The sequence below is a fragment of the Macrobrachium nipponense genome, chromosome 18, assembly GCF_015104395.2.
Source record: "Macrobrachium nipponense isolate FS-2020 chromosome 18, ASM1510439v2, whole genome shotgun sequence".
Classification (NCBI taxonomy): domain Eukaryota; kingdom Metazoa; phylum Arthropoda; class Malacostraca; order Decapoda; family Palaemonidae; genus Macrobrachium; species Macrobrachium nipponense.
Window position 1 is genome coordinate 21,141,194 of NC_087211.1, and position 13,701 is coordinate 21,154,894.

The 13,701-nt window shown below is 39.4% G+C and overlaps 1 protein-coding gene across 4 annotated transcripts in view; it reads right to left on the reverse strand.

The window, feature by feature from the left end:
• Nucleotides 1-4,203: 4,203 nt before the first annotated feature.
• Nucleotides 4,204-13,701, reverse strand: part of LOC135196912 (CBY1-interacting BAR domain-containing protein 1-like) — a 206,939-nt gene continuing 197,441 nt past the window's right edge. For all 4 annotated transcript variants that reach the window (XM_064223735.1, XM_064223733.1, XM_064223732.1 and 1 more), the window contains one exon: nucleotides 4,204-5,483. In XM_064223735.1, coding sequence (XP_064079805.1) covers nucleotides 5,397-5,483 — 87 coding nt within the window. In that variant the 3' untranslated portion in view covers nucleotides 4,204-5,396. The remainder of the gene's footprint in view (nucleotides 5,484-13,701) is intronic.

The window sequence follows — 13,701 nt, forward strand, 5'->3', positions numbered from 1 at the left end:
AATGGTCACCCAGACTTCCAGCTGACCGCGTCTTCCAGGAGCCCCCTCGGAGAGAGAGGGAGGGAGGCGACAATTGGTTGCCATGACAACCGAGGAGAGCCCGGCCAGACCCCCCCCTTACCGCGCGGAAGGGAGTAGGGTAGGGCGCCCAGTGGGACACGTGATCGAGGGTGGACCAAGGGGCTATAAGCAACACAACCACTAGGCTAGTGACCACGCGAACCCAACTGTACCAAGTGTGAATGAACACGAAGGAAGATAAAGCCTAGGTACTGGGCGCCCTAAAAGCTAGCCTAACAAAAGTAAAATAACACTGGATAATGGTAATAATAAATAAATAAATACATCGTAAAAGAATGGAAGGAACACACGAGTGAGAGAGACAGGAGTCCAGGAGAAGGCGAACCGATCCAAAGACCAGTCGACAACTCGGAGGCAGCCGTAGCCGATGAAGAGCAAAAGCTGGGATGCTGGACTAGGGAAAAACACACTATAGCCCTAAATACCTAAACCATAGAGATAAGTGGGTGACAAAGGTATGGGCTGTGAATTCCTAAATTCTAAAATACGATGTAAATAAACAGATGAATGCATAATAAGAACCCATGAAAGGAAGAAACACGTCCCAGTATGGAAGACTGGGAAATCTTAAACAACACGAGGCGGGCTCATGGCCACCACGAGTCAACCGGGTGACCGTATGTAACCTAAAAAACGGAAAATACTGGTCCCTGGAAGACAAAAATACAAATTCTTGACCTTTCGGGTACTTAACTTAGCCGTGGCAATAGCAGCGCGTTCCATCTTGAAGAAAAAATCCAAAAAAGCGATCACAACACAAGTGAAGAAAAAACGCGTGTGTCTGCGATGAGCTAAAATAAAAGGATGACCACTAGAGGCGCTGCACTCCGCTTGGCGTGGGTATTAGTAGTAGTAGCGGCATCCTCCTTTAGGATCGGCTCTCTCAGGTGGGGGATTTTGATATGGGAAGTTCTAAATGGCAAGTGGTTCGTGGTAGTGGTCTCACTCGCCCCTGTTACCATACCGACACTTCTTTTATAGAGTGAGCGAGTCAGTTATACTGACATCTTCTTGAATTTATTTTTTCTCTGGTAATTATTAGGTTATTTACCTAGAAATAATGAACTTAAGGATAATTTCACAGGCCGACACGAACTGAGTCCAGAAATAACCATTTTTCAAATTCTATCTCCTCCCTTGATATTTAATATTAAGACTTAGGATTACTACCATATATAGGACCTGATGTAGACCTCCAAATCGAAGAATGGGAGTTTTTTTCTAAAAGTCATTTTTTGCTAGATATGAATTTTTCAATATAGTAAAAAAATAAACCCTATAAATCAGGAGAAAAAAATTTATAAAAAAAAAAAGACGAAACAAAAATAGGAAAAAAGGGCTCTATTTGATTGTTCTATAATGTCTTTCTGAGTTATATACCAAATTCCAATGTTATAGCTTTAAAACTAAGTGAGAAGATAGATTTTGAAGGTCAATAAGTATAGTTTTGAGATACGGGCGTTCAAAGTTTTCCTTCGTATCTCTATAAAGACAGTGTTAATAAATAATGATTATTATGAATGTATATTTCTTTTTTGTGTATTAATAAACCAAAACTATTTTATTTATAATTTAATCATAAATGATGATCCCTTAGCTCATATATCGTAGCCTGGGGCACTGCTTCCTACGCAACTCTCTCTCTCCCCTTCACTAACTCGGCTTATTACAGCAAATTTTCTTCTTCTGTATGTTGGCGAGATGTTTTCCTTGTATTTTCCTCTTTGGCATGATGAAATTCTTGCCGAAACAAAGATAAACAAACGTAAATGAAAGAGAATGTCAGAGGTGAAACTCGAAGGTGTACTCTCTTTTACAAAGACAATTTAATTAAATCATGATTATTATGAATTTCATATTCCATTTTGGGTATTAAAAAACCAAAACTTTGTTATTTATCATAAATGAAGATCTCTTTGCTCAAAGATCGTAGCCATGGGCACAGTGTGACGTGTGCTGTCAGGCAAGACGGGCGATATGCAACCCTCCCCTCTCTCTTCACTAACTACATGTATATTATGATATTCTGTAATAATACTTGAGCGATTTTTCTTTGTCTGTATGTTAGCTTGATGTTTTCCTTGTCTTTTCCTCATTGGCATGATGAAATTCTTGCCGAAACATACATAAACATACGTAAAAGCAAGCGAATGTCAGAGGTAAAACTCGAACGTGTAGACTACTTGACGTTTGTGCTCACACTGAACTAGGACTTGGTAGCTGACTGAAATAAAGTCTCACTTCTCGACTCGGGGAATGTCAACAGATGCCATTTCTCCCAATTTCTTTGACAATAATTATGAAAATTTACGATAATAGAAGAAGAAATATTGCATTTTCTTGTACGGATCAGTGTTTTAGGCTTATTGAGTTACGTTAACTAATTACCCTGTAACTACGAAAGTAAGAGAAATTTTGACGAAATATTTCGTATACGTATTCTCAATTACCATATGAAGCTCCATGAATTTTTTCATGACTTTGCATTTTTCGCCCTATACCACCATATGTAGGGGGTTCTGGCCGGCCCCCTTAATATCAATTTATCTAGGTTCTCAATGGGCTTCAGTCCCTCTCCAGAAGTCATTTCTTCTGGTGGGTAGGCCCCCAGCCGGTTAAGGATGTCTTGTACCTCCCTCCAAATATGAGTCCATCCTATTGTTAAGACTGAAGGTTTGTTTGCGTATGAACAAATGACAAATTTAAGACAATTTGTATCTTTCATAGCTACAAACGTGGGGTCTTAAGATTATGCTGCCCGCCTCTAGCTGCCCCTCTGTGTGTTAAGACATCCTGAGTTGGAAAGACTGACGCGGTGGCATAGGTGAGTGGTTCTTGACCACTCTTCACCCGATCTACGCATGCGTTGCCAGATATCTCAATATTCCTTGCTTTCATCTGGTTTTTAACCGGATCCAGCGATGCGCTAGAAATTATCCTATTGTTAAGACCTCAGGTTTATAGCTATGAAAAATACAAATTGTCTTAGAAAATTTGTCATATCGTTTAAAAATTTGGCATATTTCGAATGTTGGAAAAATATATTTTTCCTTTACAGTATTAGTTGGCCACCTCAGTGGCATGGTAGGTATGGTGCTTGCGTCCCACCTTGGTGGTCGCGGGTTCGATCCTCGGCTATTCTATTGAGGAGTGAGAGATGTGTATTTCTGGCGATAGAAGTTCACTCTCGACGTGGTTCGGTAGTCACGTAAAGCTGTTGGCCCCATTGCTGAATAACCACTGGTTCCATGCAACGTAAAAGCACCATACAAACAAAAGAACAAACTTATACAGAGTACCTGTCCCTCTTCCTCCATTGAATATTTTTCAACAGAGCAGTATTATCTTCCACCTCTGTTAGCCATGAGCAGGGCTGGGTTCTTTGAAAAAAGTAGTCTACAATAGAAACCCCATTCCAGGATATTTCATCCTTGTTTGACTATATATGTCACTACTAGGTAACTGTACAAAATATTGTCCAGAGATATATGTATGAAAAATTAATTTCTTGTAAGATGAAGAGTAAAAGGTTGGGATGCAGTGTCCCATTTTTATTTGAAAGTTATCAGTAGTCATTTATTACAAATTGATCACCCTTTTAATAATTTTCATGTGTAATGCAAGGGTCTAAACAGAAAAATGATTCTCTGGAGCCCCAAAAAGGCTTATGTTGATCAAACATTTGTAAATCTTTGCTGATATGTACATGGTGGGTACATGATCCTGGTTGCATTTGAACACATTGTTTCTTAGTACACCTACTCACACCTTTTTAGTGGGACAGGATTGTGTTACAATGAAGAGTGAATGAAAAAGGATAAAATAAAGTATATTAGGTTGTAGAATGAGGTAACAGGGAAAGGGAGATGGAGATGGCTTTGGCATGTCCTTCACACATCAATAGGAGAACATAATGACAGCTGGGTTCCACGCTTTTATGAGTACCAAAAGAGCTGGAAGACCAAGATCTACCTGCACGAAAACTGTAATATTGGAGTCTGAAGATTTGTCAAAGATAAAGCTCGAGGAAAATTTGGATTAGTTAAATTTTTCTTCTGAAAAATTAGTCTTCTGTTCAATTTAGACTTTGCACCAATGTCCTCAATAAAAGAAATTCAAATATTTACTTAAACATTTATTTATAATGTTACAATAAATTATTTATGTTAACCAAATTACCTGAAAGCACTGTGCTATTACTTCCTGAAATTGGACGGAATGAGATACGTACTGGCTGAACACCTAAAGTATTACAGATTCATATGAAATGCTTTACATATTTGTCAACCTTACATTTACTGACTAGCATATATCTTAAGGAGTTTTGATGCATAATAAGTACAGTTTTATCAATCGGGATCAACAAGTACAGTATTTCCCTGCTTCAAAGACTCGCCCCTATTTTTTGACTAGCAGAATTTTGAGGAAATTACAAGGTTGTTTAATTTCCATGAGTTACAAACTTTATTTTGGCTTGTGTGCTGTGCACATTCTTCTTTCTCAATGCACTGAAGTATAATGATTTGGCTAATACAGCTCATATACTTAAAACATTTGGAATATTTTCCGATTCATTGCTTTCAATTAAGCTGATATTCCAGCAAACTGAAAATTTGAACAGATTATGTAGTGACACAAGTTCATACTGCTCAGCCTTACTTTGTCAGATATCTTTTTGGCCAATAGTGTCTCAATGCATGCAAGTGGATGCTACTACAGCAAGTGTAGTAATTAAAAATTTTTCTTTGTATAGGATGAAGGCTTATGCAACAAATGTTTGTAAATATACAAAAAAAGGAAAACTAAACACTATCAAGAAAATACATTAGAAGAACAGAATAACATTTAAGGCACTGAATATAACCCAAATAAAACAAAATAAAGAAAAAATTAAAATACACACAATACTAATATTACAGATAAATAAACATTCAATCTTCTAATCCTGAAAATATTTTGCCCATTACTAAATTTTTTTACAAGTACCTCACAAACTTGACAAACATTTTTATTGAAATAGTCTTGCTATAGTAAGATTTGCTGGTAAAGTTTTTAAAGATACAGCAATCAGACATTTGTAAGCTAATAATGTTTCCTTACAGTCTGGGTAATTTGAAGTGTGTGAACACCGATACAGTAAGGTGGTACTAGCCCACTGACTCCTCTACTGTAAACCTTCAGCCTGTAAGATGCACAGTAAGTTTCCAAGAATTATTTCATGAAAAGATAGTGTCTTTGATGCTGGGAAATATCATAATTGTTTTAGTTAAAAAAATAGATTGCTATTGAAAATGGAACTTCAAAATCAAAAGCTTTCAGTCATCATCACTTGATAGCTCTTCTTCATTGATTTCTTCATAGTCTTCTATTTGCAGTTTCTCTGTAGACTTTGTAATATCACGCTGAAAATAAAATACTATGTCACATAAATAAAATAATAAAAGACATCTGAACAGGATCTGCAGGATCTACTACACATATCTTAATATAGTAGTACGTATGTAAAAAAAAAAAAAGGGGGGGGAGTAAAAAAAAAAAAAAAAAGGTATCCAAACCAGCGAAGTGGAATGAAGGAACATAAATCCAGCTTGTGATTATGTACAAGGCAGCAGCGGGCACTCAACATTCCCAATGTTTATTTTGTTCCATCACAACCCATCAATTGTATTATTTAAAGCTCCCATATATAGTCCTCAAACCCCGGGTTACGACGTGAGTTCCGTTCCCGGCAGGGCGTTGTAAGCCAAAAATCCCCTTAACCCGAACCATTATATTTATAATGGGAATAAATACCAACGGAGCTGTAAGTACGGGTTACAGCACTGCTGTAAAGCAGGTTAATAGAGCCATGATGCAAGTGCCTTAAGTCTGGAATGACTCCTTATGTCTTGTATACAGATGACGCAGAATAGCTAAAAATAACTGTTCATGCATGTGCCTTGACTCATCAGTAGGTAGTAGGCGCTTGGCTATGTGCCAAAAATTTATAATCTAATCTAATCTAATCAGTAGGTAGTAACTACCCTCATTTTTTCATGAACCTTAGCTCATCAGTAGTAGTAATTATCCTCATTTTTTTATGACCTTTTTTTTTTTTTTTTTTTTTTTTTTTTTTTTTTTTTTTTTTTTTTTTTTTTTTTTTTGTGACCTATGTTTTTTTTTTTTTTTTTTTTTTTTTTTTTTTTTTTTGTTATTAACACAACTATGAGAGGCTTCCCAAATTTTGCTTTGACATTTGAAAAGGTTTTCATCATTATTTATTTAAAATCATTTGTTTCACATCAGTAATTCTCTGCTTTACCTTTCTTGTGTAAAAAATAACAAGTTTGATGTAGGAAAAACCTATTTTTGGTAGTTGCTGTCGAGTCCTCAAGGAGTTACCTTTCAGTGTCTAACCAGAGCTCCATAGTGACCAGACTAATGTCAAAGAATTCTTATTTAGCTAGTCTTGAGGCCGGGTATTATGTCGTAATGATAAACATTATAACACATGATAGAGTATATCTGGACTCAGGATAAGAGGTCACCTCTTTGTGTCAGCGAATGCTAAACCCAGTTTACCTACGTCAGAACCTGCAAGAAGAATTGGCTATGTGAATGTGCATTGTCATATTGTTTATATACGACCAGAAACAGATCCAAGAGGCCTTTACTTTCTGTTGGTCAATGCAGGAGAATCCCTTACCCAAATCCTATCTCTTTTTGTCAGGGAAGTGTGAGGGTTTTAAAGTGTAGTCGCTGTCTCATCCTCAGGGAGCTTTACAAAGAAATTGACAGTAAACAATAAGTTCTCCAATTTTAATCCCAACAACCCAGAAACATTTCTGGTCCAGTTTCAAGGGTCCATTCTTTATTCCAAATACCTTAAGATTTTGGTAGCAAAGAACAAGAAACTAAATGTGAACTTATGTATTTAGGGTGAAGTTCTATGGTGACTTACCTAGGCATGCTGGGTATGGTTGCAGCACTGTCAAACCTTCCCCAGCAACAGTTAGCATACCTGCCTGTTAGGAATTCCTGTGATTTTCCTCTGTAGCATATATGAGTCAGGACTAACCAAGCCACCTATGATACACATTGAAGTCAAATTTGTTCAAGCTCGTGGGTAAGTTAAGTAATATATCTTAGTTTAACCAGACCACTGAGCTGATTAACAGCTCTCCTAAGGCTAGGAACCAATTGGTTACTTAGCAATGGGTCCTACAGCTTATTGTGGGATGCAAACTCAGGCTACCAGATCGATGGGTAAGTATGCAACCCACTTGTCCAGTGAGAAACTCGTGGCAATAACGTTGCTAGAGTAAAGAAAAAACGGACCTTCTGACATGTTTGCCGTTACCTCTAGGTAACCTGATATTGCTTGAACTGGGCATAATGTTTTGTCTGCTAAATTTAGTTTAATTAGAATAAGAGACTTCCTTCTTAGCCCTTAGGATCCGGGGCAAAGAGTCAATATATACACCCCAGGCTGCTAAAACTTTATTGGAAAGAGGAAGATGCAAATGCACATGATGTAAGAAATTTTTTAAAAATTTTCCCTACCTTCCATGAGAAGTTGAAAATGACTATTTACAACCCATTGGTGGGGCCTCTTTTAACAGATAATCATAAATTTTGTGAATTTTTCTAATTAAATTATTTCTCTAATAAATAAATTTATTTTATTTTATAAAATCATAATTACAGCTCACACAATATTAAAACAAGTAAGAAATAAAGTTATAACAAATTCTGAGCACAATTGTTGTAAAATATTTACATAAATTTACCAAGAACAAAGCTGCAGTAACTCATTTGGATTCATACTTCATGTTCTTCTATTTCTTTGCAAAATTACATTTATAACTGACATATTATCATAAAAGATAAGAACTAAGACCAACAGCAACCCCTTGGTATATTTATGAACAAATTTATAAAAAGACCTGATATCATTTGAGACAGGGAAGACAGTACATCCTCCCTTGAAGTCAGATCACAACCAAGCCCTGAGCTGCCCAGTTTCTCATCGAAGCCAATCCAAAAGTTGCAATTAGCGAATTTATGGGGTAAAGAAGTAATGGCACCTCTTTCCCGCCTGATTTCCCCAAATTGATGGCGCATAATATTGTTACTATGATTGATCCTCGGGAGTAGTAATAACAGGTTTGGGGTGGTGGATGGATTGATCCTGTAGATAAACAATATTACTCGCCATCGAATTGGACTTCAGTAGTATTTGTGACTTAAAGGGAGAATGTTCTGTCTCTCTCTCTCTCACATGAAATCTTTTTGTTAATTTGCTCGTAAATATACCAATGGGTTGCTGTTTTTTTCTTGTCTTTTACGATCGCATGTCGATTGTAAATGTAATTTTACAGAGAAAAGTGCAAAGAAACATTAGAAAAAACATGCAAAAGTAAAAAAAAGTTACTGAATCTTCATTCTCTGTAAATTTGCGTACATATTTTTTTTAACAAATATGCTAAGAATTTGTTACAGCTTTTATTTCTTATCTGTTTTGATATTGTGTGAGCAGTAATTATAATTACAAAATAAAATAAATTTATTTTATTAGAAAAAACATGTAAGTTGGTAAAATTTATGATTGTCTTGTAAAAGAGACCCATCAAGGCATTGTAAATAGTCATTTTCAACTTCTCATGGAAGGTAGGGGAAAATATTTATTTATTTTTTTCTTCACAATGTACATTTGCACATCTTCCTCTTTCATTTTTCGCCCAGAAATAGATTTTTTTTTTATGTCCAAATCCCCTTTTTTGTAAGTTGGCTGACCTCAAAGCTTACCCAGCCTGAGGAGCTGCAAATTGATATATTTACCTGTCCAGTAAGGGTTAAGGGTTAAAGGATTTTCATTCTTGGCCAGGAATGACAGGCCAAAGGGCAATTTAATAATTGATGGTCAGCTGTTTGCAAAATATATAGTCCCCCTCTAAAGGCCTGTCCACGCGAGCGGGCATGATCGGCGTGCTCCAGGGTTGACGGGTAAATTCTGGCGGCCTTACACGTGAATGTTGTCCACACAGGTGAGGCGATGGAGAGGTGGGCGTGCCCGACGATGCCAGTAGTGTGTTCAGTGCGGTACGATAAACATGGTGCCTACCGCAAAGAAGATATTGTGTAGCATGATAATTGCTTTGTGTGTGATGAAAAAGAAGAGAATATGGTGCAAGGAATGGCTCAGTAAAAGAAATGTATATGGTTAAAGTACGTCTGCCAGGGTCGAAGCTCAAGCCATCGGGCATCACCATGGTGATTTTGCTACAAGACCCATCGGGCAATTTGACGGTTTGCCTGTCAAGTGTGCCCGTTAGAGGGGAAGTCCGCCGATCAGGCCCGATCGTGTGGACAGGCCTTAAGAGAGCCTCAGTTTGCTAATACAAGCTTCTAATGCTAATGCAATCAAGAAGATCGCCTATTGTACCTTGTAAGTTGTGGTTGTATCGGGTCCGCTGGATTGAGGGGCTGATCAAAGTCTAAGAACCTTGTTCAGGGACCAAGTAATTGGAACCTTTTGAGAGCAGATCTTTGTAGTGCAAAGGACTGCAGAAGGTTGTTGACAACTTCTATGCTAGAACCAAACCTGAATCTATAAAGCAAGGGTTCCGTTAAGGCTGTCTAGTATGCCATTATTGTTGTAATCGCAAGGTGTATGTCTTCAAAAAGGGATAAGGAAATTTAAGTGTTATCCTAGAAATTCTGACTCTGCTCTCAGTATGGATATACTAATCTAACCATATCTTCTATAGAGTGGTATTTTTGCACTAGGTACCTAGCAGTGTTGGGGGAGTAATTTTCAAGGTACAGTAATACCCGAACTTACACAAGGTTAGGTTCCAGACCCCCTCGCATAAGGTGGAGTTTCACATAAGTTTGGCAAGGTCTCTAAAAATGCTAATAAATGTTTGCTTCTAGAGTTTGAACACTAAATATGACCCTAATCATGCTCCCTAAGTATCAAGCTAACTTTTAAATGAAATTAAAGTTACTGTTATTTGATTTAAAGTTAGTTTACTACATTACCATTAAAAAAGAAATAACTGGTTGGCATAAAAATAATTTCAGTAACTACTACGTACATGTATTAATTTTCATACACATACGTACTAACGTTACCCCTAATTCATGGGATGCCGTTTTCTTTTTCCCTCAAAGTTAAAAGGAGTTTTCTTTGCATCACTGTGTGACTATAAGTCAGTTATAACGAAGGTACACAATTCAATGGAATAAAGAAATCATGTAGGTACCTACGTAATCTTTGCAGAGGGTGAAGGTAAAATTCAATCAATTTAAAATCATGTACTAGAGTACCTACAGATTGTACCAGCACTTTTCTCCAAGGTTAAGATAGTAATTTTCACAGAACAACAACTCTGTTATGTCTCTGATATGTTTTACTAGTTGATCATGAAGGTCTTATATAGTGACAAACACTGCTGATTACTGATGATCATGATGAATTATAGTTGTGCAGTTCGATGAATGCTGATGAAGATGATTGCACTTCTAAGCAGAGGAGTTACATTTCCTCTGAGGGCACCTCTTCACCTTCAGGAGGTGCTTTTGGAGGCAATTTTTCAGGTGATTTAAGAGGCTCTACTCCAGGTAATTTAGGAGTCTTTGGAGGGTCTTTCTTCGTATGTGTGATGACGCGTCTATTCCTCAACCCACCCGTAGGAAGAGGGAAAGGAACAAGAGAAAGAAAGAGACCAACCAACTCACTCATTCTCTCTTCCACACAATCATCCTAGGTAAGATACAAACGTGCCCAGTTAAGGGCAACGATGAGTTACACGATCTGTTGGGCAGCCACCACAGGACATATGGAAAAAGTTTCCATAGATCTGTGGGCAACATCCTTAAGATAGAAAGAGGTGAACGTGGACTGGCGTAACCAAGTACCAGTGCTCAAAACTCTATGAACAGCCAAATTCTCCTTGAAAGCCAGAGAGGCACCAATACCCAGCTTCATGTGCTCTAGCTTACACAGACGTGGCAGCGGAATCATCAAGAGTCAAATACGCCTGTCTGATAGATTCACGTATCCAAAATAAGATTGTATTCTTAGACACATATTTCTTCGTACGCCCCGTGCTAACAAAAAGCCTACAACAACCTGGCCTAAGATGGCGTGTCCTCTTAAGATAGCAATGCAGAACCCTGACAGGACACTACAAGAACTCTTGAGAATCACTGCCCACTAAGTCTTCCAGTGATGGAATGGAAAAGGAGGCAAATCTATCATCCTGCACCGATGGATTCTGGGTCTTAGCCACGAATTCTGGGACAAATTCAAAGGACACTGACCCCCAACCCCTGGTTTGCTTCACATCATAGCTCAGGCCATAAAGCTCCCCCACTCTCTTAGAAGAAGCCAAGGCCAGGAGGAAAACCGTTTTGAGTGTCAAGTTCCTGTCTGATGAATGACGTAAAGGCTCATAAGGAGCTTTAGTGAAACTTCTCAGGACCAAAGAAACATCCCACATTGGAGGCTTGAGCTCCCTAGGAGAACACGACTGCTCAAACCTCTTAAACAGCAAAGGAGAGTTCCCAGGATGTGATGTCGATACCTCTTAAGATGTAACACTAAACTCAGGGCCTCCCTGTAGCCTCTAGTGGCAGAAACAGACAAGCCTTTCCCTGAAGAAGACCAGAAAGTCTGCTATGTGCTGAATAGAGGTTCTGAGTGGAGAAAAACCCCGCTTATGACGCCAATTTCAGTAGATCACCCATTTACCTTGGTAAATGGCAGAAATAGATTTTCTGAGATTGCTGGACATATGTCTTGCTGTCTTCTGAGAAAAGCCTCTTGCTCAGAGGAGATACTTGTTAGCCTCCAACTGTGAAGAGACTGGGATTCTACTGACTGGTGGAATCTTTCTATGTGTGGCTGACAAAGATGCCGCCATGGGGGAATCTCCTTCGGCACCTTCGACAACAACAGCACCAGATCCAGAAACCATTCTGAATGCGGCCACAGAGGAGCTACCAATGTCATCCTGAGACTATGAACTCATCAACGTGTTCAGGACTTGGTGGATTAAACAAAATGGAGGGAAGGCATACACCTCCAGGTTGTCCCAGGGATGTGGAACACATTCTCCACCAATGCCAGAGGATCCGGAACCACCGAACAGAATACCTCTAGTTTCCTGTTGAACTGGGTTGCAAAGAGGTATAGCATAGGTCTCCCCCCAAAACCTGAAAAAGCCTGTCTGCCACGGCCTGATGGAGAGACCATTTTGTGCCTAGGATCTGATCCCGACGACTGAGCTTGTCCATGACCACATTCCTTTTGCCTGGGATATACCTAGCTGAGAGCTCCACCGAACTGCTGACTGCCCACTGGTGAATCTCGATTGTCAAGGCGTGAAGTTGACACGAAACCAGTCCCCCCTGATTGTTCACATAAGTGACCATCGTAGTGTTGTCCGACATGAGAACAACAGAATGTCCCTCTACTTTCTCTTTAAATTCCTTCAGACCCAGAAAGGCTGCCTTTAACTCTTAGATGTTGATATGCTGCTGTCTGTCCTCCAAACTCCAAACGCCCGAAGTAATGAGGCCGCCTAAATGAGCACCGCAACCTGCAAGGGAGGCATCTGAAAACAGAAGGAAGTCTGGCAGAAGAGAATGCAGAGTAACACCCTTCAAAAAATTCTGATTGTCCAACCACCAACAGAGATCTTCTCTCACTTCTAGAGACAGAGGTACCCTTATCAGGGGTGATTCCCCTGCCAGAGACCAGAAGTCCCTCAGTCTCCATTGCAGAGACTGAAGATGAAGTCACCCATGAGGGACCAGCTTCTCCAGAGAAGACAAAATCCCCAGAAGAATCTGCCACTGATGAGCCAACTGATCCGGTTGCGACAGGAAGTCGCATGCCACTACTCGCAACTTCCGACAGGAAAACTCTCCAGACTGCCGTATCGACGACCAAGCCTAGATAGAGAATCCTTTGACTGAGTACGAGATTTGACTTCTCTAGTTCACCAAGATGCCGAGTTCTAGACAAAACTGAAGCAGACAACCTGTCCTGCAGCAGCTTCTCTCTGGAACCCACTAAGACCAATCAGTCGTTGAGGTACCTCAGCAAATAGATCCCTTGAGCATGAACCCAAGTTGAGACGAGAGAGAAGACACTTGTGAACACCCGAGGGGCCGTGGTCAACCCGAAACACAGGACTTTGAACTCGAAGACCTTGTCTCTGAGAGAGAAGCTTAGGAACTTCCTGGATGACGGATGAATAGGGATCTGGAAGTATGTGTCCTTTAGATCTATTGACAGCATGAAGTTGTTTTCCCTCACAGCTGCCAACACTGATGGCGGGGTCTTCATCTTGAACCTCGTCTTCCTGACAAAATGAATCAAGGTGGATAGGTCAATCACAGGTCTTCATCCCCCCTGACACTTTGGGCACCAAAAAGATGTGACTGTAAAACCCCAGAGATGGATGCACCACTTACTCTATTGCACCTTTGTCCAGCATTTTCTGCACTTCCTCCCGGAGAGCTAAGAACTAAGTAGAATCTAGGGGATACACTCGCCTGAGCAGAGGTCTGTCCGAGAGCAGGGGAGAGAAGTCAAACGGAAGTAGATACCCCACCTGAAGGTCATCT